At 34.9% G+C, this 27,740-nt stretch overlaps 2 protein-coding genes and 2 pseudogenes across 6 annotated transcripts; 3 read left to right on the top strand and 1 right to left on the bottom strand.

Moving 5' to 3' along the window:
* Positions 1 to 1,956: 1,956 nt before the first annotated feature.
* Positions 1,957 to 10,254, top strand: LOC112006998 (fumarate hydratase 1, mitochondrial-like; annotated as a pseudogene).
* A 634-nt stretch (positions 10,255 to 10,888) lies between these two features.
* LOC112007066 (uncharacterized) lies at positions 10,889 to 12,909 on the top strand. Its single transcript, XM_024039379.2, has 5 exons — positions 10,889 to 11,258; positions 11,351 to 11,606; positions 12,089 to 12,247; positions 12,366 to 12,512; positions 12,633 to 12,909. The coding sequence occupies exons 1-5, from the start codon at positions 11,221 to 11,223 to the stop codon at positions 12,750 to 12,752; spliced, it is 720 nt and encodes a 239-aa protein (XP_023895147.1). The 5' UTR covers positions 10,889 to 11,220; the 3' UTR covers positions 12,753 to 12,909.
* A 3,031-nt stretch (positions 12,910 to 15,940) lies between these two features.
* On the top strand, positions 15,941 to 17,316 carry LOC112007013 (probable methyltransferase At1g29790; annotated as a pseudogene).
* Positions 17,317 to 18,050: 734 nt separating this feature from the next.
* On the bottom strand, positions 18,051 to 26,789 carry LOC112007027 (leucine-rich repeat receptor protein kinase HPCA1). 5 transcript variants are annotated; one of them, XM_065778850.1, is made up of 19 exons: positions 26,480 to 26,789; positions 25,849 to 25,969; positions 25,675 to 25,746; positions 25,194 to 25,268; positions 25,021 to 25,092; positions 24,577 to 24,738; positions 24,111 to 24,185; positions 23,595 to 23,666; positions 23,423 to 23,494; positions 23,235 to 23,303; positions 22,969 to 23,046; positions 22,702 to 22,773; positions 22,394 to 22,528; positions 21,749 to 22,233; positions 21,525 to 21,671; positions 21,297 to 21,436; positions 20,813 to 21,032; positions 19,896 to 20,131; positions 18,051 to 18,519 (listed from the first exon to the last, which is right to left on the bottom strand). In XM_065778850.1, the coding sequence occupies exons 1-19, from the start codon at positions 26,559 to 26,561 to the stop codon at positions 18,091 to 18,093; spliced, it is 2,814 nt and encodes a 937-aa protein (XP_065634922.1). In that variant the 5' UTR covers positions 26,562 to 26,789; the 3' UTR covers positions 18,051 to 18,090. The 5 variants fall into 5 exon arrangements, with proteins under 5 accessions (XP_065634922.1, XP_023895108.2, XP_065634924.1 ...); XM_024039340.2 differs by having other exon boundaries at positions 22,969 to 23,043; positions 26,480 to 26,788; XM_065778852.1 differs by having other exon boundaries at positions 21,297 to 21,433; positions 26,480 to 26,787.
* Positions 26,790 to 27,740: the final 951 nt, after the last annotated feature.

The following is a 27,740-nucleotide window of genomic DNA, read 5'->3' as shown; positions in this document are numbered from 1 at the left end:
ATATATATATATATATATATAAGTAGGGAAAATTACATTTTGCCTAACTGTGATTTAAAAATTAGCACATTACCCACCTATGGTCCTATCCGTTAACATTCCATTGCCCACCTTTCCACTTGTTGTTACTCTAACACCTTTCAACTGAAAAACATATTACAAACTGAATCAAACACACTGAATTCAAGATCATCATATGAAATCCATCCTCTTTTCTTTGTGCACTACACAAAATCCATCCTCTCTTATCCCTTTTTTTTTTTTTTTTTTGGTATTCAGACTCTTTCATTTCCTTATTGGGTTACTTTCCCATCTAAGATATTTCTCATTCCTTTAACCCAAAACACAATCTCTTTCTAGTTTTAAATTATAGGTTACCTTGCTTTATTAGAGGATTTTGCAACCTCTGCTTTTTCAACATAGACAGAGACAGAGATAGAGAGAAACCTCTAGGTTTTCCCCTTTTTTTAAAAAAATTAAATTTTCACGAATTAATTTTTCAAAAAAGGATTTTTATTTTTTATGATTTTTTTAATAGGGTTCCAGTGTGTTCCTCTATTTAACTTAAAATATAATTCTTGTCTTCTTCCTTGCTCCTTAATATGTCTTCACGTTTAACCGAAGGGGGTGGAAGAACCTATGCCCTGAACATACAACGAAGCTACAACACTCCTCTCCACGGCCTATCCCAACATCTTCTCCATTGAAAACTTCACAGAACTAGAGAAACAAGCTGTGTTTCTAACATTTCCTACCTTAGCTTGTACAAATTCTTCAAATTATGAAAGAACCATATGATATGAACCACTTATCAATGCTATTCTTAATTAAAAATTTGACATGGGGATGGCATGGCAAAAAATATAATTAAGATCCAGGTGGTCAAATCCAAAGAAAGTGCAAGTTGACATTGAAATTGCAACTTTGCATGTTAATTAGATTACTTGTAAATCTTAGGTCTAAAACGAAAAAGTTTCCATAGAGAGAACCTTATGTTCTAAGCAAGGCGACATTCTTCATTGTCTCAAATTCTCTCACTNTATTATATATATATATATATATATATTTTTTTTTTTAGCTTAAAGCTACAGTATGCAACCAAAAATAGCAGCGTACTGTAGCTCTGAAGCTAAAATTTTTAGCTATGCCTTCGTTATTGTAGAGCAATTTTTATATTTTGGTGAAGTTAAAATAACAATATAACTATTTTAACTTTATTATTACTAGTGTTCTAGAAAGTAGGAGTGTGCAGCCATCCCGCCAACTCGCCAAAATTGACCCGACTCGACTCGACCCAACCCATCGGGTTGAGTTGGTTTTTAAAGCTTGATGGGTTGGGTTGGGTTACAAATTTTTTTTGATAGTGGGTCGAGTTGGGTTTAGATCATAAAATTTCAAACCCGCCAAACCCGACCCAACCCACCCATATATTTAATATATATTTAAAATATATTATATAATTAATTAATTTTTTAAAATAACCAACTCTTCCTATCTTATATAAAATCTAATTAGTTTACACAAACCCTAGTAAATTACTATTGTTATTTAGTCATTAGTATTATTTGCCTTTAAAGAGTTACATTGATACTAATATTTAAGTTTTTTTTTTAAATATATTTATATTTATATTTTTTTCTACTCAATTTAATAATAATAAAAAAAATTTGTCCAACTCATAGGTTCAACCCGACTCATGTGGGTTGAGTTGGATTTATGTGATGGGTTGGGCTGAGTTGAATTTTTTTTGACCCACCATATAGGTTGGGTTAAAAAAACTCTTTAATGTGACTCAATCTGACCCATGCACACTCTTACTAAAAAGTGTTTGAGGAGGACGAGGAGTTGATAACCCACGTGGCACTGCCAAAATGAAACTCTTTACTGCTACTACTTTTTTTTATTTATTTATTGGTTTTTGAACGAGAGAGAGTACATCCATTTTCTTCTCTTTCAAACTAAAAAATAAATATGGGTTTGTTGTTTATTATTCAGGTAGTGGGGAGGGGGGGCACAAACTCAAAGATCGTTTGCCATTGTTATTCATGCCTTTTGTGTCTTTAAGAAAGGTACTAGTGTTTGTTTATTTCCTATGGTTCCTTTCACGGAGGCTTTGTTAACGAGTTATTAATTGTGTTCCAGTTGAATATGGAGGATGGTCTTCTAATCTTGACCCATCCATACTAATGCAAGGCTGCCCAAGATGAGGGAAAGCTAAACACGATCTTCCTTTCTTTGTATTTCAAACTAACATCAATGCCAATGAGGTTGCTTCCTTTCTTTTGTTTATGGTTATGGCTCTTTTAATCTCTTATTTATACCTTCACTATCTATCCTATTCATCATGGGGTGACAAGATGCGGTGTTTTGTTTACTTTATCCTTGAAGCTTATATTATAGCTTTATGGTTCGTTGAGAATCAATTTTACTTCTTTAGGTGTTTTGTTCTAAATTCAAGTATTTTTTGATTGTTCTCATTCCTCTGCCTTAATTTATTCTCTTTGTTTTATCAATTTTCTAAGCCCCCTCCCCTTAAAAAAGAAAGCCCTTTTAACACATTTTCCTAATTGTTTCAGAAAATTATTTTGATAAAACTGTTATGTTGTTTCTTGGATTTGAGCAATAATGAAATTGATCCTGTATTCTTTCCTTTAAATATTATTCACAAAGAATGCTTTTCTGCTTCTGTTGTTTTTGTTCATGTTTAGCTTGATTGTTGTTGTCTTTTGACTGTAATTTAGGTTTGATGTCAGGATAGCTGCGGCAGTAGCCGAGGAAACAAACTTAGCTTCTGTTACTGCAGAAAACAAGTTTGAAGCTTTGGTCAGCTTCTAATCCTGTAACTCTGCTTTTGCTTATTCATTTCTCATACTGTTTGTTTTGTAAGAATGGATGTTTCATTATACGAGCAATTGGTGCTTTTCATCTTGTCCTGCTTAAGACAGAATAGTGCTTTATGCTCATATATTTCATTTTTGGCAGGCTGCACATGATGCTATTGTTGAAACCAGTGGGGCCCTTAACACAATTTTGCTGCTTCTCTGAAGAAGATCGGAAATGACATACATTTATTAGGAAGGTTTGTATTCCTGGTATGACTTGCATTTTTCTTTTATATATAACATATATATATATATATATATATATATTTTCCTTTTTAAGGTTTTCACTGTGTTTCTCTGGTACAGTGGTCCACGTTGTGGCCTTGGTGAACTCATTCTTCTGGACAATGAGCCAGGCAGCAGTATTATGCCTGTAAAGCCCCCATCTTATTACACAATTTTTTTTATATTTTATTTTAAACTAAAAGCCTACATCCTGATCACTTGACTGAGTCTATTGTGTTACAGGGAAAGTTCAATCCTACTCAGTGTGAAGCTCCCACTATGGTCTGTGCTCAGGTAAGTTTAGTATCTTCAAATTTGGTTAATTAAGATTAAATAACCAGCTGGGGACTTATTAGTAAGTAGTAAGATGCATAGAAATTAGTCTTTCTTAGTCCTCGTAGATAATTCAGTCTTGCAGTGCACTTCTTTGGTGATTGGTTTTGAATTGATTTTAAGTATCACAGTAGAACCTTTCTTGATATTTATTCATTTTTAATGTCTTTCAGGTTATGGGAAACCATGTGGCCATTACAGTGGGTGGATCAAACGGTCACTTTGAACTTAATGCGTTCAAACCAATGATTGCTAATAATTTTCTACATGTATGTTCTATTGTTGCATAATTGTAATTATACTTATTTAAGGTGCCAAGTGCATCCATTATTCAACATCAACTAGCCATGATAGGCTAGGAAATATCTTATTCTATCTGACAGTGATTTGGGCTGGAAGTTAGTAATCCTGGCTGTTATGCTTTTGGAGTTTTCAAAATATAGGTTCAAAAGAGCTATTTTTTGAATTTGGTTAGTTCTATAATAATAAAGTATAATGTGATGGACCTGTCTAGAATAGTTTTATCAGGATGCCATTTGAAATCTCTTGATATCTTCATGGAAAATTTTGTGCCCTGTTATATTAGCAATAGATTCACACTTTATGATCTTACTTAACTACTGTTTAAATCTTCTTATTCAACTCATGTTTTTGATTCCTGACAGTCACTGAGATTGCTTGGAGATGCGTTTGCCTCCTTTAAAAAGAATTGCATGACAGGAATTCAAGCTAATAGGGAAAGAATCTCAAAATTGCTGCATGAGGTGAGTTGATACTGGGACAGAATATAAATCTTTATATTATTCTATGTTTTAGATTTCAGTGCTAATCTATTGTTTGTTGTTGCTATGTGGCATTTTGCATGGTGTTGCAGTCACTGATACTTGCCACATCTTTGAAACCTGTAAGTTTCTACCGTTTTCCTCCTGTTTTCGTGTGTATGCTTTCCTTATAGTTTCCTGTGTGAGTGTATAACTTTTGTTGCTGATTTTATTCCAGAAAATTGGTTATGACAATGCTGCAGCAGTCGTCAAAAAAGCTCGCAAGGAGGGAAGTACTCGGAGTGTGACAATAGTCTCTTGTATCATTAGTTCTTAAGTAGATGGCCAGGTATGCTAAAAGCAACTGCTGTAATAATAATAATAATAATAGTAATAATAATATATATTTATATTTTATAAGTAAGAAAAAATTTATTAAGGGAAAAAAAAGACTACCTCATGCAAACAGACACAAGGCAGCCAGCAAAGTACAAAGAAGCTCAAAAACTATTTTTTGATAAACAAGAAGCTCAAAAACTATGTACAAAAAAAAAGTGAATCTATAAACATAGGGAGATTGACTAGAAGTGAGTCCCCAAACCTGAGACCAATCAAATAAAGTGCATACGAACAATGCAAGGAGCTGATTACCCAAGCTCTCCACATCCTCGAATGTGCAATTGTTTCGCTCTCTCCAAATGCACCACATTAGACACAATGGAATCAAGTTCCAAATTTCAGATGAATGTTTCCTCAATCAATTCCTCTACTAAATCAACAGATCTAGCAATCTCTTTGGTAAAATCCAGTTAACACCAAAAGATCTGAAAACAATGCTCCATAGTTGGTAAGCCCCATCACAAATCAATCAATACATGATCCAATGTTTCCCCATTACATTTTACAATATATTAATAACATCTCCTCCTCAAACTGTCCCCAGTGAGTATCTTCCCCTGCGCCACTGTCCAAATAAAAAGAAAACCCACTGAGGGGCCTTAACACCCCAAATAGCTTTCCAAGGGAAGATGCCAGAAGATGACCCTCTCAACATCTTATAAAAAGACTGAACATCAACTCTCCATTCTTCTTCAACTTCCCCCACACTGCCTCACCAATAATGACTCCACTAAAGACTCCTGGTCAGTAGCATTCTCACACAAAGAAGGCAAAGCCTCCACTGCTGTAATAATATTTCTTGGTAGATATATGCGTCTTTCAGCCTGTGTTGTTCGGTTGGAATGTTGCAAGTAACATCATGTTTGGCATTAGGAAGACAATAATGTTTACAGTGGAGTGTTTAATGCTCTTTTCAGTAATGGTGTTTGTTGCAACTTTGGATTGCCGAAATACCTAATTTAATCAATATTTAACTTTGCAGGAAGCTGCATTGAAACTGGGAATGCTAACCAGTGAAGAATTTGATACTCTTGTGTTGCCCAAGAAAATGATTGGTCCATTTGATTGATGAGATTATCAAGATATTGAAGCTCCTGAGAATTAATTTCAGCATTAATTGCGTGAGGTTTCATTTTTGCATTATTTCTGTCAATTGGTTGGATTAGGAAGTAGAAATATGATCTTCAGCCAACACCACACCACCACCCCCAAAAAAAAAAATTATAAAGGTGATAGATATAATTTTCCATAGTTACAAAAACAATATTCTTAAGGTTTTCTCCCTGGGTCTTTGCCATGGTGACAACAGTTGATTGGGTGTATCAAAGAAATTTACTCACCATAAATAAAAGAGATGTTGATTTTGTGTAAGACATAAGTTGGGATTATTTTGTGTGGTCTGGAATTATCTTAAAGTACCGTTTTTTGTTTTGCTGAGTACCATCTTAAAGTATTAGACAAACTCAATGGATAATTCAAGATGAAGTAAAGATAGCCTTCATCCATGTTGATGGTCCGTTGGCCAATTTATAGTGGTCCTGTTAATGGAACAGGTCAGCTTTTATTTATACCATAATCTGTAAATCTGAGTCAATGCAATTCCTGGCAGTTATTTGGGTGGAGATGAGAAAAAGAGTAATTTGGTGTAAGTTCGTTTGTTCAATGTTTAGTTTGTTATAGCTAACAAAAATGTACCATAGCAATCAATTGTTCCCACACATGATGTGGCATCACTTTTTATTGTCTTCTTTGAAGTCATATTGCACTTAAAAGTAATTTATAGTGTAAATATTTAGACATGCACACATTACCACAACTTGATATTGTTAACCCATCAGAAAACTGAAAAATAAAGTTAAATATCCACTTTTGTCTATCATGGCCTGCTCTTAGCAATGCCTTTGAATGTAAAAATTAACTCATGCCCCCAATGGATGACCTTGCACTTTGAGCTTGTCAGCTCCCGTATCGCTGGATGGAGGAATTTCCTTCCATTAGTGCCATAAGCATTATAACTTGCCTTGCTGATTTTATCCGCCATCAAATTTCCAGGATACCCTGGATAAGCTCCCTCACCAAATATTCCTGGACAAACCATGACAGCCTCTAGTGGAGCCAAGTGGTCACCTTGAAAATACCCATTCTTGAAAGGGTTAGTAGCAGCTCCTGCAAGAATTTTTGCAATGTTCATAACCATGCCATCAGCTCCAACACCATTAGGTGCAACAAGGGCTCAGCCTGGTGGACCAAAAGCTGGAAGTGAATAAGGCCATGCACAAAATCCAGGGCACTGCACCAAAGGGTCTCATTTAGGAGAAGAACCGCAGCTCCTCCATCAACAATATTAACAATCTTGATTCTTTGCCCAGTTTATGCATAGATGATGGCAGAGAAAGCACAAACTCAATGGTATGATTCATACTCAGATTATAATTGGTTATATATATATAATGTTGATGAATGGATATACATATGGCATTTGGATATCATGAATCAAACTCATGGTCATGAAATTGTGGATTGTATAAAAGTTTGAATTTTTTCGCTGTTTTAATTCTAATCCTATCATGTTTATCAAAGAAATTCTAATCCCATCATATATTTTATTACATGATTTTGTAAATTGTTAAACATTGTAAATTTTTTTTTAAGTATATGCAAAAATCTTGGTATTTAGTATCAATGTCTTTGTTTGCAATACTTGTATAGTACTAGTAGTTATTTTATCTGATCTGATCACTTTTAAAGAATGGCAGAGCAGCAGGCAAAGAAGAGGAAGACGAAGAAGAAGAAGAAGAAGAAGAAGAAGCAGTGTGCATGCTGACAGGAGCCCAACGACTTCAAATGAGCTGCTCATGCCTCATGTGAATTCCATCCACGTCTCCTCCATCTTCCCAGGATCTGACCCACTTATTTGAACTGGGCTGATGTCTTGGATTTTGACGCCATGTGCAAGGTTCACTGTTGCAACCAGCTGGGTTGAATGCAAGCTGTGCTGTGTTGTTGAATTTGCTTGCTGGAGGGATCAAAGGACAGTCAGGAGTATCATTGGCTAGGTGCTGTCACTGTGCATGTCAAAGACGTTGCAAAGGCACAGGTTTTGTTAATTAAACATACCGATAGGAGCTGAAATGGAATAGGACTCTGTCAATCTGAAGGCTAATTTGGGAACCCATGTGATGTCTCCATGTAAACTAAAAGTAAAACCCCTTAAAGTAAACTGAACACTCTTCTTAGTTTTAGGGCATATGTTCCATAATATCATGCATGCATCAATATTGGTACATGAGGAATAATTTTAAGGGCTAAACAAAACAATTTTTTAATTTTGATAATTCATGAAGCGACAAAGAGCCTGCTAAGAATCCATAGCCATCCCCAAAATTTTAGGACTTAGGCTTGGTTGTTGTTGTTGTTGTTCTTCCTTTTGTTTCTCATTTTATCTATTTTATGTTATATCTGGTTAATTATTGTTGTTGGGGCCCTGTTGGAAGAGTCTGTACACTTTGCTTGCTAGTCAATAAAATCTTGTGCTAAATTCTTAAAGGCTACTCCATTCAGGTCTACATTAAACATTGGTTTGTGGACTACATAGTAGGAAACTATTGTTTTGCACTTCTGTATCTGCTTGTCTATGCCCTTTCTTAGAGCCTGCCAAGAAGAAAATCCCATATGGGCCTATGGCAGTACGGGGAATAGAAGTTGTAGATATTGTCACTTGTCCAATCTATTTATTTATTTGGGCTGGGAGGGTGTGGGGGCTTAAATTGAATGAAATGCAGAAGGATAACAATGCACTTACTGATAAAAGCATTCCATGGGAATTATATTGAAAGCACTGGATAACGCTCACTCTTATAAGATTACCATACATCAGTGTACTAATCATGCTCCATGTGGTATATGCATGTTACATGAGGTAACTTTATCTTTTTAATGCTTGGAACCTATCTTTATTCTCTTGTCATGTTGCCCCAATTGCTTTCTCTACTTATGGTGGCTTTCCCCCATAAAAGTGGGAGGGTTTCTTATGGTGGCTTCTCTCTTTTCTTCTTTTTTTCTTTTTTTTTTCTTCGATTAGTAGTAAGAAGACTTAAATTTCAAAAGAAAAGTGCCTATCTATACACAAGCTGTGCACAGCAGGACACAATCAAACTACATCCAGAATAATAATAGAAATCTCTGGTGATTTTCTTTTGGGGGATGTATTTATTTTCTTTCTGTGAGATAGTTTGTCTCTAGCATTGGAAGATACTCCTTTTCTTGCTCAAAGCTCCATCTTTTATACTTTTATATTTTATTTTAATGCTGGTCGTATGAGGTCCACTAACAATTGTTGTTAGTGGTCAGTATCTCGGTAAGGCATAAGTGTACCTTTCATGTTCTGACATCTGCAATATGCCTTGTATAAGATGCTTCATATATTGCCTTGTTGAAACTTTGAATCATATGCTCACTGTCATCCCACTAAAGCTTTTTATCTTTCATAGAGAGATTTCATATATACTAGAGATAAAAAGGTAATGCACACTTTTTTAGTGACTTAGAAAGAAAAGAAAAATGGGTTATGCTTTTATTAGATGTGTTAGAGCTGTTATATTAGAGATATATACAACAAAGTATTTTTTTTTTTTTTTAAAAATGAAATGGTTAGGTTGGTGACCCAAAACCATGAAAGACAGCACCTCTTGAACTTGATGTTGACAGTCTTCTCTTTTAACATGATTGGAAAATATGGAATCTATATTCAGTAGTACTAAAGCTTGAGCAACTTGTGATTATGAATTTCTGTTTAGGTTTCTAGTGGTAGGAGATAATCATAATTTTATGAATTTGAAAGATGATATACATAAATGGCAATGATTATTGGTCCTTGCTTTCCATGGGACTTTCCAAAAGGTCCAAAAAATGAAGTTATCTAATCATGACACATTATTAAACCTAAATTACATGATAATTTTGATTATCATTGTATCTCCATATTTTCTCAATGAAGGAAGGCCTTGATTACTCTCAAAGAAAAACTCTTTTATGACCAGCTTTGTTATTAAAATTTCATAAGAATAAGCAAGGTCTTTTCTTTCTCTTGGTGAGTGGGAGCAGGGTTAGTTGGCAATGTATGTCACAAGGAAACAGGACAACCTGGTGTTCTGGTTTTATGTGAACCAAGGTATAAAATATCTAATAAAACGAAATGGAAGTTATCCTTGGAATTGCCAGCCTTTTGTACTTTTCGATCCTTCTTAGACCTAGAAAAAATATTATTTTTGTCCAGTTAGTTTTTTTATCTGATTTTATATGATAGAAGTTTATAACTTGAATTACATACAGGTTTAATGGGGAAACTCGGCCAGGACTGACAACCTGCAGAGGTGCAGCAAAGAGATTAATCGATCTGGGTGTGGTCTTCATACCAGTTGAAGATGCTGTCCAGGACACACTGGAGATTATCAAAGCTAAAGGCTTCCTGAACCAGAAAATGCCATAATCTTAGGCTGTTTCTTTCTATTCTTTTTTTTTTTTTTAGTACTATACAATGTAAATTTTTCATTGTTTCATTGCTTTATCTTTTTTTTTTTTGATGGGACATTGCTTTATCTAATAGTTGGTAGTAATAGTGAGTGCAATACAGTTTTGTTTATATTTAGTGATCCAATCGCATCTTTTCATCATCCTTTTTCTCTTTCGTATCTAAAAGTAACTTTGATTGATCAGAAAATCATCTCCTTACAGTAAGGCATTACTATTTAATCATTAGCTTTATTACAACTTTTGTAACGTTTAATAGGTTACAAGAGACCAACACCTTTATGTGTCTTTCACTGCACAATATCCTGCAAGCATATGAGGATGACAGAATTGGTCCAATACCAGTGATTCACTTGCAGGCCCGAATATTAACTTATTGTTTTTCATGATATTTTTTTTTTGCTGAATATTGTTTTTCATGATATTAAATTATAGCCTCAAAATAATACACATTTATATCTGAAGCATGAAATGGAAATGGGGTTAGTACTATACCTACCATTACAAAGGGACTGTGCCAAAGCAGTTGATTGGGACCAGCATTATCCATCTTGATGCTAGGTGTGGCAATTCAGACTTTTTCTGAGGCATGTGATTGGGGGCCTCAGAATAGTGTTTTAAGTTGGGTCCAGGGTCCACCCATAACCAAGCGGTCTAAGTCAAGTTTGATAAATATAGACTTTTTTTTTTGGCTCTGAATAAACATAGAGTGAGTTTAACTTCTTTCTATTCTGGCTTTAGTTTTTAGTCTTTTCTTCGTCTCTCTTTCTGTTCTGTTTTTTAAAAGCCACCAACACTCCATGTGCGTCATCTTTCGCACCCCTGCTCTTGCTCCTTTTTGGCAAGGAAGAATCTATCTTTTATGTAGAGAGAGAGAGAGAGAGAGTTGCAGTTCTAATCATGGAAGTTGTTCTGGCATTGCATGTGCTTCAATCACCTTGGCCCACTTCACGTTATATTACACTTCTCAGCTTCCTCCTCAAACCAATCTTCAACCTATAGTCTCTCTCTTCTATATATCCTTCTCCATTTTTACCCATTTCCTTAATGTGATAAGAGGACTTAGAAGCAGCTAGCTGTTGCCACGAGACATGAGCAGTCCAGCTCCAGCACCTTGCAGCCGATCTTGGTAAACATAACTTTAATTTTGATTTATCGTTTTATTGTTCCACTCTTTAATGAACTAGATTTTCAATATTACTTTCTTTTGGGTTTCCAAAGGTCCATAAGCGAGGACTCCCTGAGAAGGTACGTGGATTTTGCGAGTGAGAGCTGCATACAAGAGTTGCTGTCAGCTTCAGACTCAAATAGGGCTGCAAATGACAATGATGGTTGGAAGGTTCTTACTCTAGAAAATGGAGTAGAGATATCAAAACGCAGGTCTGGATCACTTCACACTTTTCGTAGCCGCTGGCTACTCAGATCAGTCTCACCTCAACAATTCATCACTGTTGCTAATGCCATTGATGCTGCAAAGGTAAATCTTAACTTTCTCATAAATGATGACAAGGAAAAAACAAAAAAACAATACTTATTGATTTGTGGAACTGAAGCTTTTAGATAACTCTTAACTTCTTGTATTGAGCTCTTACAATTACAAAGAGACTTCCCATGATGTTAATTCTTAATTCTTACAAACCTATGATCCCAACACATGGTAATAGGATGGTGGATTAGATACTTTAATTCCTTCCCAATGCTTCGAAAAGAAAAGTTTTGTCCCTAGCAGTGTCTGGATGACCCCTCTTTCTTAATTTGTTGTCTTCCTTGAAAATGACAAAAATATGACTATTTTAATTTGGTTATTATATGCAAGGACAAATGTGACAACTAGCAAGTACATTGTTCTGGATGGTACTTAGATTTGAGCAAGAAATACATAGTTACATACACAAAATGCAAAATCAACAAGATTATTGTTAACATAATAACATGACAAATTTTCATTTTATTGGACAGCAATGGGACCCTGATTTGGTGGAAGCGAAGTATATAAAAGATCTTGAGGATAATCTCAGCATCATACGTCTCAGGTTTGGAGATAGCTCTAAGCCTCTATTTAGGAACAGAGAATTCATAGTTTATGAGCGACGTGAAACCATGGAAGACGGCACCTTGGTAATTAGCATATCATATTATATATTTTATTTTTTTGTGCAATGAACTTAACTTTGATTGTAAGAAACCAAATTTTGTGTCTTTCAATCAGTGAGAAAACTTAATCTGGGTTTTGCAGGTAGTAGCAGTTGCTTCACTGCCAAAGGAGATAGCTGCTGGATTGCATCCAAAGCAAAATAATGCAATTAGAGGACTACTGCTTCAGTCAGGGTGGGTTGTGGAGAAGCTTGAAGATGACTCTTGCCTGGTAACTTATGTTGTCCAGGTAATTAACTTTGGCAACATTGTTTTTTTCACTCCAATTTTATATGCTTTCTTAATTGCCATGTACAAAACAGAGGTCCAATTGACTAAACCGTTGGTTTTTTGCTTCATTGTTATTCAGCTAGATCCTGCTGGGTGGCTGCCCAAGTGTTTTGTTAATCGGCTTAACACAAAGCTAGTTATGATCATTGAAAATCTTAGGAAACTAGCGCAGGCTTGTCCGATTGATGGTGATACATAATTACATCAATGTGGAGTGGGAAAAGAAAAGAGACCAATGTATAATGGTGATACAATTATTCATCAATAGCCCTGGTGCCCTCTCTTTTTTCACTTTCTCCTGGACTTGGAATTTACTACTTTCAGCATGAATGAAAATGTGCATATTTGAACATTCATTTCCTGACGTTCAGCAGGTATGCAATGAGTCTTTGACATTTGTTTTGAACTACGAGCGTTATGATTAAAACAAGTTATGTGCGCATTAACAAGGGAAAGGGGGTGACCACTAACCAGTTTGTAAATGGGAAAATGATCATCTCCATTGAAATGGATCAATTTTATGGTTCAAATTCTATTTTACAAATCTAAACCTGTATCCATTACCATGTGATTTAAAATTCTAAATTATTAGATTTTAGAAAATAAAATTTTAATTGTGAAATGGACTTTTTCTATTTTAAGTGAAACGGAAAGAATCCTACTTCCTGTAAAAAGTAAAAGATTTTATTTACCACCCCCCACCCCCACCCCCCCCCCCCCCCACCCCAAAAAAAAAAAAAAAAAAAAAATCCAAGAGTGGCTCAAAAACAAAACCAAACCATGTCTAATAGTCCACCGTGTCAAGCACAACGCTTAGCTCATCCGCTTCAATTGAATTTTGGGCAAATGACAGAATATAACACCCCTGTGGTAAACCCTTGATGATGTGACAAGCGCCAAAAAATCTATAGGAAAAAGTCAAAAACATCCCTGGGGAAACAATTAAAGAAAAAAGGATGGTTCTACCTTAGAACTTATACTTTGTAAATATACAAAAACGCAAATGAGGATTAAATGAGAAAGGTTGAGACAGAAATAAAAATGTGAGGGTAGATTTTGTTTTTTTTTTTTTTGTCCTTTTCTATATGTAATGTTGGCACTTGTCACATCATCAAATTTTGTTAAAGTTATAGAAAATGGCTTATAAAGCAATCATAGAGGACATGGACGGAGCCAGGAGTTGAAGTTAGGGGGGCAGCTTTGTTGTTGGACAAAATTATTTTGTTTAAAATTTTTTAAATGGTCAGGTTGTTTGTTTTGAATAAAATTGGTTGATTGAGTTTAATTGTTTTTAACTTTACTATTGCTAATTTTTGTTGTTGAATAATTTTTTTGGATTTATTTATTGTGCTTTAGATTTTAGATCTGGCCTTTAAAAGGAGGAAAATGCTAGAAATACAAATTTTTTTACAAATTATTAATGTGGTAAGTGATTATTAGTAAGTAAAAATGTGATGTAAGTAATGGGTTCAGATGCAAACTAATAAAATTTTACTATCTCAACAGCTTGTAAAAATGTTATAGAAAAGTTTGTGGATAAAGTAGTACTCTTAAAATAATCAATAATAATGTTAAAGGGGGCAAAGTGTGATTTTATAGAACAAAATTGCTAAAATTAGTGCCTATGTATATATTAATTAAAAAAAGAGACGAGGTAATTGCATAGAGGAGGTAATTGCCTCATAAAACAAACAAGGGAGGTATTAAGTGTCACAAAATATTCCATGGGGTAGTTCCATGTATTATGAGTATACCAAATTGGCATTACACGACATATTTTCAAACTATTAGCAATGCCCATCTCATAAATAGCAATGAACACCTCCCAACAATCATTCACTTCCAGTGTCGGTTTGGTACGACTTAAATTTTGTGACTTTTTTTTTATTAAAGAAAGACATATTTTATAAATAATATTTGAATAAATTATACTTAAAAAAAGTGATATTTCATAAAATTATGCTTCTATCTAACTGAATAATCGTAAGCTTAAACAAATAGATTTTTTTTTTCTTTCTTGTAATTACTTGATTTGTGTGAGCCAATGGGACTATATGCATATGAGGGAATAATTAAATGTTGAAAGAGCTCTTGACACCCATGTCAAAGAGGTAGTGAAGGAGGATAGTCATGAAATGACCAAAACTTCCAAAGCTATTTTAAACTCCAAAATTGAAAGCTTGTATTTACTAGAAGTTTTGGTTTTTCTAGCTAGGATGGATATTCCAGCGCATGGAGGATGAGCCATTAAAGTTGTCCTTAATTGCACGTGTTAATGTGTATGAAATAATTTATTGGCTGATTCTACGTAGATCGATGTGGTTTGTAATTGAATATTTGTATTGACTTCGTGTGAAGTGTGAAAGTGCATTTCCAAATTCTAATAAAAGATTGCATCTTGTGATTGTGACCAGACCCCATCCAAATGGAGCTTCATTTTTACCAAACTTTCTGGGTCTGAGTCTGAATGTGAATGTGAATGGTTTGCTTCAAACGTAATCCTCCTAACTAACAGGAGAATGTGCTTTTTTTACTATCCAACATATATATTCCGTATGTTTTCTTTTTTTGAGTAAAATATATTCCGAATGTTTAAAGATAGAGCCAGAGCCAAAAAGGTTTCTAAATATGAGTTCAAAACTTAGAGATGGAATTAGATGATATTTTATATTTAGGGGTCATACTCATATGAGAAAATAGGCAAATTTTGAAAGAGACATCTATGCACTACACTAAATATTGTCTTAAAATATAACATATAAAACGGCAAACACTACGCAGAATGAAGAAGAGATAGAGATTAAAGTTACATCATAATTAGTTATCAACAGAATCAAAGGCCCTAAAAAAAAAAAAACCAGAATCAAAGGTCCCTTTACTACCCTACAACATGGAAACGAGAGGTTTTAATGTGAGAATCTTCTATTGATTAATCTATGCCCTTTTGTTTTCAATCAATTTCTTTTAACAGAATAAGAAAACCTTTGGAAGTGAAGCAATCTGCTTGTAATTTATGAAAAAGACCAACAAAATATATATATATATATATATATTTATGAAAGAACCATATGATATGAACCACGTTATCAATGCTTATTCTTAATTAAAAATTTGACATGGGGATGGCATGGCAAAAAATATAATTAAGATCCAGGTGGTCAAAATCCAGAGAAAGTGCAAGTTGACATTGAAATTGACAACTTTGCATGTTAATTAGATTACTTGTAAAATCTGTAGTGTCTAAAACTGAATGAAGTTTGCATAGAGAGAACCTTATGTTCTAAGCAATGCGACTTTCTTCATTGTCTCAAATTCCCTCATTGCTGTTCTTACTTCTCTCTCTCTCTCTCTCTCTCTCAAAGGTTTGTTTTTTACTCTTTGAACTAAACTCAAAGAGTTCAGAGAGAAAAGAAAACGGGAAATGGAGCTGATCAAGACTACCAAAGCCAAAGAGAGCAGGCACACCAACAACAACAGTCCCATGACAAAAAGTACAAGCTCATCAAGATGCTTTTGCTTGTTATAATCACCAATCTCCTCACCATATACATCTTCACTGCTTCTTGCTACTTCAACTTATCTGTCTACTCCTGCACCTCTCTCTTGCACGACCTTAACTCCACTAAATCCCAGCTTGCTACCGGTCACTCTCTAATTGTTGAGCTGCACCAAAAACTCAGTTCCACTAACTTACTCAGCCAGGCCCTACTCGTCGAGCTTACACGCCAACATGACGAGTTATCTAGTACTAATCGAGCACACGAGTCCATCAAACTTGGTTATGATATTGATTCAAGCATTCACATACCTGATGAGCTTATGCTTGCAATTGGCCCTCACAAGCTTCCACTGGGGTACTTACCACAAATGGGGTTTGATGAGGTTTACCTGCCAGTTGGAGCAGGCTGCTTTAAGTTTCTAGAGGAGTTGGTGTAATATATGACATACGACATTGGAGACCAGTGTCCAGTAGATGATGGTTTAGTCCAAAGGCTCATGCTTAATGGGTGTGAACCACTTCCACGCTGGAGATGCCGTCCCAAGTCCCCTGCCAGTTATGTAGAGCCAACACCATTTCCGAATAGCCTCTAGGAAACCCCACTTGACACCAGCATCATTTGGGATCCCTACACTTGTAAAAGTTACCAGTGCCTCATAGAGCGCAAGAATGCACTAGGATACTTTGACTGCAAAGATTGCTTTGACTTGAAGGGCAAAGAGACAAGTTAGTGGCTCTTTGACAATGGAAGGCTTGATTATGGGATTGATCATGTTCTCAACACAAAACCTCATGGGACAATCCTATAGGACTTGATATAGGAGGTGGGACTGCCACATTTGCTACCAAAATGAGAGAACGGAATGTCACAATCATCACTAGCACATTGAATTTGGATGGTCCATTCAACAGCTTCATTGCCTCACGAGGATTGATCCCAATCCATGTTAATGTCTCCCAAAGGCTTCCTTTCTTTGAGAACACACTTGATATTGTGCATTCCATGCATATTCTAAGCAACTGGATTCCGAAAGCCATGCTTGAGTTCACACTCTATGACATATACAGGGCGTTGAGGCCGGGGGGGCTATTCTGGCTTGACCACTTCTTCTGCATGAGGTCATAACTCAACACCACTTACATTCCAATGTTGGATCGTATTGGATTCAAGAAACTAAGATGGAATGCTAGCAAGAAGCTTGATTGTGGAATTCATAAGAATGAGTGGTACATTTCGGCTCTGTTGGAGAAAGCAATGAAGTGAGCCTACACCTAAGGTACATGTGTAGTCTATTTGCTCCGCCAACATATTTTGTATGATAATCATGTTTATTTATTTATTTATTTATAATCTTGACTGGTTTGGCAAGTGAAAATCTAAATAGATTTAAAGTCTTACTTTAAGAGGTGAGAAATATAAATAGATTAATTGAACAAAAGAGTATAGAGAAGCACCATAATACTTGACAATTGATATGACTAAGGTTGCAATTCGTGGCCTATTTTGTTGCTCTTGTAAACTATGCAGAGTTGTGATGAAACAAGGATACAGATTTAGAAGATTGATGAATAAGTTTCAAGGAAAGTCAACCACAACCATGACCAAAGGATTACAAGGTTCAATCATTTTAGCAACCATGCTAAAGAGCAAAAAACAAAGCAATAGTTTCAGTACATGACCTTCAAAGACTCTGTCCACTACACAACCAAAACAAAAAGGGCTAATTAAGACAGCCAAAAAAAAAACTCTACAATTATCTCAACTGAAATAGGAAACTGTACATATTTTCTCTTTGCAAAAGTATTGTAGAATTGCATACATAGCATAGAAATCAAAAGTACCATCATAAACACGGTTCTGGTAACTTACTATATGAACATAAGCATTAGGATGTGCAATACTAACTGGATATTCTACACAAAGTAGATCAGAATATTTTATTCGAATAAATGAAAAAAATAAATTATCATTTGATTGGAATGAAATTTGGAATAGGGCTCTATCTTGGAAGGTATAATCCACTATAAAACAAGTGCCTTAACGATAAGGATAGCCTGGATAGGAGGAATTCCCCTTACTTGTCTCCTCGTAACTTGCAGAAGTGGATGTGGAATTAGCATCGGGATTTACACCAGCGAGCTCCATAATGTTTTCAATCTCTTTAACCACCTCAACCATCATAGGCCTGTCGAATCCAGGTTCTTTCACACACCTCATTGCCAGGTCCACAAACTTTTCTAAACCTTTTAGGGTTGTTCCTAAACCAATGGCTGGGTCAAGAAATTCATGAAGGTTGTATAAATCTTTTGTCTTATCCATTGTCTCCTGAACCTCTCTCACAATATATTTCCCATGCTCTATTGGCTTTCTTGCTGTTAACAGCTCCAACATTAGCACTCCAAAGCTATATACATCACTTTTCTCGGTCAACTTATGGGTCATGTAATATTCTGGATCCATGTAGCCCTGCAGTTGATCAAATCCATTCTTAGTGCTAGATTTTGATGTATTTTTGTGAAATTTAGATAATATTAAGACAAACATTTTGAAACTTAAGCTTTTCTTCTTTAAATCAGGAATGCCTAAACTACCACAAACTCATACTAGTACTCTTATGGTCCAACAGAAACCACCCGTACTTTGCAATGGTAGATTGTGCGATCATTAAATGAAAATCTCTTCCCCTTCAAATATATGGTGGTTCTGGCAGTAATAGTAGGCAGCAAGAAATGCTTGCCCTGCCTATAACACTTACATAAATTTTTGTGCAGTATATAGTGGGTGTGGTGAACAGCTCCTACCGACTGTTTTGTTTTCCTAATTAGTTTAAGTCCTCTAGGTACTAGTAGAAGTATGTGTGTGTTAGTTTGAAAAAATCCCTTGCCGATGGCTGGGCCTAAAACTTCAGTAAAAGAGGGAAAAAATAGGTAGCTATCTATACATTTATCTACTTCATTCCTTGAAACATTCCCAGAAGCTCCACCTGGAATTTCAAAAGACTCAACTTGATCATTCCTGAAAAATCTTCAAAAATGTTCCTTTAACCATGTTTATCTTGCTATTACTTTTACTTTAGAAAAGATACCTGACTAAAGTTGATTTTCATTTTATATTTTTGGGATCTCTTTTTTGTTGTTGTGGGTTTGCAAAATTTGGGACTTTTTTAGTCCAGGCGATGAAAGAAAAATTTTGGAGTTTTCCAAGTTGGTTTTGGAATCCTATATTAGCAAGAAGAATAATCAGGAGGTGCCATAGTCCTTATAAATAGAGCTGTGGTGTAGCCTTTTTTTTGTTTTTTTGGTGTGCGTAAGAGTTAATTAGAAGACAGTTTGCCTAAAGAGAGTTGGAGACTAAGCTTTGTCTAGTACGTTAGTGTGAGAGCACCTTTAGTTGTATTGGGGATTTAGGTTAGTTTATATTTGTGAGGTTTATGAGAGTTTGGACTGTGGTAATTATCATTAATAGTGGATATTTTTGGTTGGTTGGCTATGGATGTAGACATGGAGTTTGCCAAATCATGTCACATTTTATGTATTGCTTTGCTTACCTTTTATTATTTTATGTGTTTTTCACAAGGACAATCCATTGAAGATGAGCCATATACTATTAGAGCAGATGACTAGCTAAAGAATGAGAATCATTTCTAAATTTGGTACAATCCAGTAATACTTTTATACAAGACCAGAGAGCATTGGGTTGAGTTTCTGTCCAAATCCTGATCCAGTAATTTCATTGTTAGATGCTTCTGGACTGACCATATTTTGATGCTTATATTATCAATTAAAGAACATAACAAATGCATTATTTTTGTTAAAGTAGAGGTAAAAAGATTCTGAACTAACCATTGTCCCTTTAACTTGAGTGGTAACATGACTTCCTTCATTGTCATCAATTGGCTTGGAGAGTCCAAAATCAGAAACTTTAGCATTTAATGACTCATCCAGGAGGATGTTGTTTGATTTTATGTCCTTATGTATAATAGGTGGATTGGCAAATTCATGAAGATAGGCCAGACCTCTGGCTGCACCAAGGGCCACTCTAAGTCTCCTCATCCAATCTAACCTGATCCCCGACTTCCCTGTAGACAATATGTTAGTTTTCAACTAAGAGAAAAAATTGAATTAGGATTCAATATCTTTTGACTTCAAAAACTTTGTTCGAGGTTTCAGGGTGGTTCATTATGTACTGACACAAGAATGAGAATTTGACAAATACTTCATTGGTGCATGTCAAGCTAGATGTCAGCATGTCAATTTTGCAATTGGACAATGAGGTACACTTAAAACATTTAAACCCTTATATTGAATGGCAATTGGAATTCTGATGCATGGATATTGTTACAAAGGGAAAGGGTTTTGGGTGGCAGAATTCCCAACATATAGTCATCAAATCCTTTGGCACAATTTTATCAGGATTGTCTACCAGAACTCATTTTATTCTCTACGGTAGAAGTGATCAGGGTCAGGCTAAAGACAAATTGCAGTATTTGCCAATTTATTTAATTCCTCTCATGTCATCTTTGGATGAGAACATTACTGGTAGACTATAGAATTCTTATGGTTGTGCTACTATTAGAGTTTTCTATTGCTTTTGTGGGTAGATGCAAGGTGTATGGCCTAACAATTATTGACTTAATGGTAATTACTACAAATGCCAGTGAATTGAATAATTCCATGTGATTATCAATTACGTGAGAAATTGAAGTGTTAACAAATACTGTAATTCTTATTAAGTGGAGGAAGAAAGTGGATGGAAGTACCTGAAAGACTATCCTTTAGACTACCATTTGAAACATACTCATACACCACAATTTGTTCACCTTTCTCAAAACAAAACCCCATAAGGCTAACAAGATTCTTATGATGCACCCTTGATAAAAGTTCAATCTCAGTTTTGAACTCAAGCCCTCCCTGCATAGATTCTTTTTTAGCACGTTTAATGGCAATCAGTTGCCCAGTAGGAAGAGAACCTTGATAAACCTGTATAAATGTTGACAAACAAGACATTTAGTGACAGCAATTGTTTGGAAAATTAGCACAAGGTTCAAAAGCTGGTCTTAAATAAAATTAAAAGGTTAAAATTAAAATTTTAAAAATAAAGGAAGGATTACAAGTGGCAAAAAGCAATACAAATTTGAAATTTGAAAACGATTTTCATATTTTTACCCTTGGAATATAAAAGATTGGTCATGCATATTGACATACATTTATATGATATACTACTGAGGGACAATCAAAACTGACCTTCCCATAGCCGCCAGATCCAATCTCATTGGCTACTGAAAAATGATTGGTGTATTTCTCAAGTTCTTTAAGGGAAAACCATCCCACACCTTTTACCTTAATAACACTGCCACCCTTATTGCTCTGGTCCAATTGTGCTGCTTTATTTGATATGAATTAGAAAAATAACCCTACAAATCCCATATGATTAGCCAAAAAGTGCAAAATATAAACAAAAACCCATCTTACAAAAGTGACTGGTGTGTTCAATTGCTCTTTTTGCTCTTTTCTTTGTGTGGAGAACATAAACCCCTGCAAGGAGTATTACCAGAAGCAGAATGGAACCGCCAACTACAACTTCAATCACAATACTACTTCTTGATGACTTTTTTGATTCTGTTGGCAGGAAGAGAGATGCATCAAGATAATTACCTAAAAACATAGAAATTATTATCATTTAAACACAGAATTACCTGTATATTTCTCATACTTATCACCGATAAAATAGAAAGGTCCAAAAGGTGGTGGCGGCTTGAAAGTCTGGTTGCTAAGCATGAACCCAATACTATAAATTCCCGTGAGATTGAAACAAACTTGGCCATAAGGAAAGACTTTTAACTTCACTTCAAGGTACTCAGATGAAGCCTTAATGGGATTACTCAGAGTAAGAGAGATTGAATCCACAGGAAGTTGATGGGAGTGAAAAGAACGCATGAGAGATTCCTCAAGTATGATGTAGTAAGTATTGTTCCCCAAGTCTGAGAAGGATAGAGCTTCGAAGAAGAGGCTTCCTGTGTAAGGATATGCACACCTACAGTAGGGGCTTGAAATCTGATCTGAACTGCAGGGAACAGGCTCACAATCAACTTTTTGTGTCGAATATGAGGCATTGGAGAGGGAAACTGTGCAGTAACTATTTAGATTTCCTTTCACCCCACAGATTGGGTTGTCCTCCAGTCTGTAGAAGATAATACACTGTTACCACAATAATGAGACATAACTATTATAGGCTATAAAATGAGTATATTGTCTTGGAAATTTAACTTCCAAAAAAACTAGTTGGTCCTTTTAATACTCTAAAATAGAATGGGCGAAAGTTACTAGGAAAGTCATCTTACTTCAATGTACCATTGTATGCTTCCTTTCCTTCTAAGTCAGAAATAGAATTGAACTGCAAATCGATGAGTTTGAGTTGGTTGCTATGGCTGGTGCCAATAACCAAGGAGCCATTGAGCTGGTTTTTCTTTAGTACCCTGTTACGATATGTCAGAATAATTGCCTTATAATCATCATCCATTGCAATGAGTGTAACTACCCTACTTAGGCTTCTTACAAAGGAATTACTAATTTATTCAATTTGGATTTCTCAACATCCATTGCAATGAGTGTAATGCTACTTTTGACAAGCTGATAGCCCGATACTCACACAGTCTGTAGAAGAGGTAAGCTGAATAGGGCAACTGGAAATTGTCCTTGAAGTTGTGTGCTTTCCATTATTCTGCCATGCAAGGTAGACAGGTTTTACATTAGTACTGAATAGTTTAAACCTGAGGCCAAAAAGAAAAGCACATTTCTCCTCATATCTTGGAAAAATAAACACCTTTGTTTAACACAAATGCATGTTTGAGTAGAGACAAACACATTGAGAGAGAGAGAGAGAGAGAGAGAGAGAGAGAGAGGAGGGGGAGAATACAATGTTGTCAAAGACTGTAAGGTTGGGAGCCATGGAGGAGCGTCTGATCCATCAAAGGTATTATTGCTGATATCCCTGCTAAAATCATCTCAGTCAACAAATGAAACTCAAAACCAAGAGAACTAGATATTGTTAGGCAACTGAGCATCTTCTTTGGTGGGCTGTAAAGGCTTAAATGATCATTTTTGTGATAAGTCTAACAAATGGTTTACTTAAGCCCACACTAACATTGATATTCATATGTTAGTAATGTCATTATTACTTACACGTAGCTGAGGAAGATCATGCCAGTAAGGTTGGGCAGAGGACCAGTCAGTTTATTGTTGGACAAGAACCTGAAAAAAAACTATATATCATCAAAAAGCAAGCCTTATAAAGTTTCCACACCAGGTCATAATAACCTTTCTCAAGCAAATATATAGCTGAATTTGGCATGTCGCTTTTTCCTTCTTACATCTGATTAAGATTTGAAAGATTGTTGAAGTTTGAAGGCACAGGTCCACTTAATGCATTCCTATCAATGCGCCTATAGCCAAAAACAAATATTAAACAACAATAACTTATCAAAAATCCATAGCCAATAGAAATCTCTGGTGAATTTTCTGGAGTGTGGGACAGATACTCACAGCACCTCCAAGGTTTGCACAAGTCCAAGGGTGGAAGGAATGCTGCCAGTTAGTTGGTTGCCATCCAAAAGCCTGCCAGAAGAATCAATGAGTTCATAGAATGTAATGTAGAAATTCCAAGATATTTTTTGTTGAAAAGCAAAAGATGATGCAAAATATCTACTCCGCATGCATGCGTGTGTGTGTTCTCTCCATCTAAGGGAGACTACTGCAAATAAAGAAAGTCATGGCTAACATTACCACAATATATCAAGATGCAATTTTAGGAGACAATACTTATTCACTAAAAAATTAAAAGAGAAAAAAAAAGGTGTAACATGTGAAAGAAGCTATTAATGAATAATGATTAAACATGAAACAGCAAAATAATGTAAGTTTAGTGGGGCTATTAGATTTATATTATCTATATACATTTGCATTTCTACAATATTGAAGTAACCGAATAATGCATAGATCTTCTCATGTAACTTGATTATACCAAGAGATTCCAGATATTAGAAGTATAATTAATCTTACACATGTATCAAGGTCATTTTTGAGCTGAAAAGCCGAGGTGAGATCATTCCTGAAAGATTATTCTGTCCAAGATGACTGATGATAGGAGACAAAATCTTAGATGGTTGTTATAGTTGAAGAAAATAAAGTCATAGGATGAAAAAAATCAAATCAAATTTGATAAATTATTGACTGCCCCCAAAGCTTAAAACTGTAATAAAATAGTGAATTCAATCATTTAACCATTATTCTAACACTCCCTACGCGTGTGGGCTCTAACTCCCCTTTTATGAGAGGAGCCCCACGTGAGGTTTTTAACTTTTTAAATGAGAGGTAGAACAGAGATGGAGTTCAAATTGAATATCTTTTGCTCTGATACCATAATAAATTAATAATTCTCCCAAAAACTTAAGCCATTACGAAATGGTGAATTTAATAACTTAATTGTTATTCTATCAAGCTCATTTCACAAAGAGAGTTGACATACAAGTGCCTGGCATTAAGTAGCATATCAAGACCAGGTGTGATCCCATCAGAGATTGGAATGGGTCCATTAAGCTGGTTGTCAGTTAGATCAAGCCAAAGAAGACTGGATAGATTACCAATGGAGGGCGGAATCTGTCCACTAAAGTGATTAGAATTCAGAGATCTGCAGATGAAAGCAACAAAGTGTTTCAAATTTCACAGTATGTTAGCCCTTTCATTTTACTGCACTAAAAATAGAAACTCACAGTGAATTATGTGTATATATGTACACAAACATACATTACAGACAGAGATGGTAAATTTTCAGGACTTACTAGTAGACCCTTCATCTAAAGTTGTGTCATTTATTACATGAAAGATAGCATCCATAAGGAATTTGATTCATATTGTCCTTTGCAGTAAAACATTTGAATTACTGAAGAAATTACAGAGTCAGAATCCTTACAGATAGAGTAGCTGCTTTAGAGATCCTATTGTGTCAGGAATAGGACCTGAGAAGCTGCAACCAACTAGGATTCTGATATGCAAATATGAAAGAAACATAGTAAATTAGGAAGATCTTTACCATTCTACTTGAGTTCCAGCACAGACTGTTAATAACAATCAATATTTTCTTACAAGTTCAATAGTTTCTTCAAATTCCCAATTGATCGTGGGATTGGTCCTGTCAGGCCCTTGTTGTAAGATAGATCCCTATATGAAAGAAGCTAGTCAGGAAGTTGTAAGATAAACCCCTATATGAAAGAAGCTAGTCAGGAATGCATTACTAAACTTACTGATCAAGTTACTACCAAATAAGCATGAGGAATTGAGATTTTCATTTGATTTAGTTAGGACATTTTAAAAGAAAGTAAAATCCCCAATCATTGTTTTTGTGATATAATTGCCTAAATCGGCCACAGTGAGATCCACATCTCAATGACCATGTGGCTGGAGGCATGAGTAATACTCCCCATAACTTCCACAAACATTAAGCAGTGAATTTTTATATTTTTGAGCACTGCTGTTTCTTGTAGCAGAATGGTGGTTCAGGGATATCAGTTGGAAATTGAATCTGAAGACTTAAATAACAAAGGCAAAGTGAACATAGAAAACATACAGAGTCTGTAATTCAGATAACATTACGAAATCTCCAGACAGCGAGCCTGTCAAACCAATGCTTGATAACATTCTGAAATGATACAAAGTCAGCTTTATACCAAAATTTGGAATTGTCATGAACAAGCAAACGTGCCAACAAAAACTAGAAAGCGAAACCACGCAGAAAGCTTACATGGAGGTCACACGTGAATTTGTGCACCCAATTCCTTCCCATCCCTTGCCACAAGGATCCGGACCCACCCAACTGGGTGGTGTATTCTGCCATATACTCTTGAGAGAAAGCAAAGCAACATCTGCATACGGATATTAAAAACATCATAACTATCTCCAAATTATCAAACAAGACTATCTAATATGTAGTTCAAAATAGATTGAAGATTCACGTAAATTGGAAGGACGAGTAACATTAGCTAAGGCCCTGTGATGGAATTATGGAAAAAAAAATATACATAACGTGGCAAAATATATATATATATATATATTGATACCAAAATTTATGTTACTTCAGCAATCCAAATAGCCAAAATAAAGAACCTCTTTATTCGTGATGCATCTCAGTGTTGACTAAGTATTTCCTAGTGTCAAGTGCTGCCGAATAACTAACCATACGATTTGTACTGCTCAGATTCCCAGAAACTGACATGAATCTTGAGTAAAATTAATCGTTGTTCAAACTACAAAAGCTTTGTCTCTCATATTCTAACCAAACTAATAATATACAGTTACACAAACTAACAAGAAGACAGAAATGAACTTTTCCTCCAAAAAAAAAAAAGAAGAAGACAGAAATGAACTGAACTTACAGTCCTGATTTTCTGTCTCGGCTGCTATAGCTGAAAATATGATGAAAACAAGCAGTAGGAACAGCTGACTTCTTTGAACCATTACTAAACAAACCGTAGTTATTACTCTGAGGACTCTGTCATGTTGGATAACAAAATCTTTCAGAAACTGTGATCACCCATCTAATATATTAAGCAGAGTAAAGCTATCATTGGACAAAACTCAATAGCTAGTAAAGTTTGTTTAAATTTGTAACCAACTGTTTCTTATATAAGAACTTGCGAGGAACTTCTCTGCTCACACATATTGCAATGCAGAACAATTCACCAGTCAATGATCACATATTGCTTGATTTTAATTGGTATTTAAAACATTTTACTTATATTCCTTTTATTGCCAATAACTTTACAAATATATTTGCAATATTTTGTTTTTTTTTTTTGTTTTTTGTTGAAGTGTTGTTTAATGACTGACCAAGCTTGTAATTTTTTGATCTGAGATAGAATTTAATCTTCACAGAGACAATGCAAGACCAAGGTACTCTGTATTTCCCTCAAAAAAAAATTATTCAATGTTAGATTTGACGTTGAACATTTATATTTGAAATTATTTGTTAAGTTGATGACAATGCATTAATATATTTTTTTAATAAAATACTATTAGTATTTTAATCTATAATATACAAAGTTTAATATAACTTAAATATACAAACACACGTTAAAAATAGGTTAAAAATTTTATAATAAAGACTTTATGAATGGATTGGATTAGATCAATCACCTAGTCAGATTGAGTCAAAATCAAATACTGGAAAAAACTTTTAAGACAAAAATAGAGTGCTATAACTATTATCTAAATTTTATTTTTTTGCCTTTGATTTTTTTTAAGTCATTGGCAAAAAAAGGAATATATTATAGTAAAAGGTTTTAAATAGTAAATAAGGAGAGAGAAACAAAATTGCTAATAATTAAGTGAATGAGGTACAAGTCAATTAGCATTTAATGCTATTTTTTTAACCATTAGATCAATTACAAATCTACGGCCTACAAATGGTGTAACTCTTGTCAAGTTACATTAGGTGTAACTTGAACCTATCTATATATATATATATATATATATGTAAAGTTGTGATTTACAACTATATTTTATGTTGGCTTTATTCCATGACAAAAAGTGTTGTATTTGCTTTAATTTTTGTTTCTTATATTTTGTGGGATTTTATTGTATTGAGTTTAGTATTAAGTTGGTGAAGACTCAAGCTTAATTGAAGATCAAGTGGAT

This window comes from Quercus suber, unplaced genomic scaffold (assembly GCF_002906115.3).
Source record: "Quercus suber isolate HL8 unplaced genomic scaffold, Cork oak 2.0 scaffold_192, whole genome shotgun sequence".
In the NCBI taxonomy this organism is placed as follows: domain Eukaryota; kingdom Viridiplantae; phylum Streptophyta; class Magnoliopsida; order Fagales; family Fagaceae; genus Quercus; species Quercus suber.
Note: the sequence above shows the minus strand (reverse complement) of the source record. Positions and strands in the feature narration are given on the sequence as shown.

What these genes read in the sequence shown, in the direction of transcription:
- LOC112007066 (XM_024039379.2), top strand. Translation starts at nt 11,221, where the DNA reads ATGAGCAGTCCAGCTCCAGCACCTTGCAGCCGATCTTG. An exon ending in GCACCTTGCAGCCGATCTTG is followed by an intron (nt 11,259 to 11,350) that starts GTAAACATAACT and finishes GGGTTTCCAAAG; the next exon opens with GTCCATAAGCGAGGACTCCC. An exon ending in CCATGGAAGACGGCACCTTG is followed by an intron (nt 12,248 to 12,365) that starts GTAATTAGCATA and finishes TGGGTTTTGCAG; the next exon opens with GTAGTAGCAGTTGCTTCACT.
- LOC112007027 (XM_065778850.1), bottom strand. Translation starts at nt 26,561, where the DNA reads ATGGTTCAAAGAAGTCAGCTGTTCCTACTGCTTGTTTTCATCATATTT. An exon ending in TAAGTATGAGAAATATACAG is followed by an intron (nt 21,672 to 21,748) that starts GTAATTCTGTGT and finishes TCCTGCCAACAG; the next exon opens with AATCAAAAAAGTCATCAAGA. An exon ending in TCTAAAGGATAGTCTTTCAG is followed by an intron (nt 20,132 to 20,812) that starts GTACTTCCATCC and finishes TATTGTCTACAG; the next exon opens with GGAAGTCGGGGATCAGGTTA.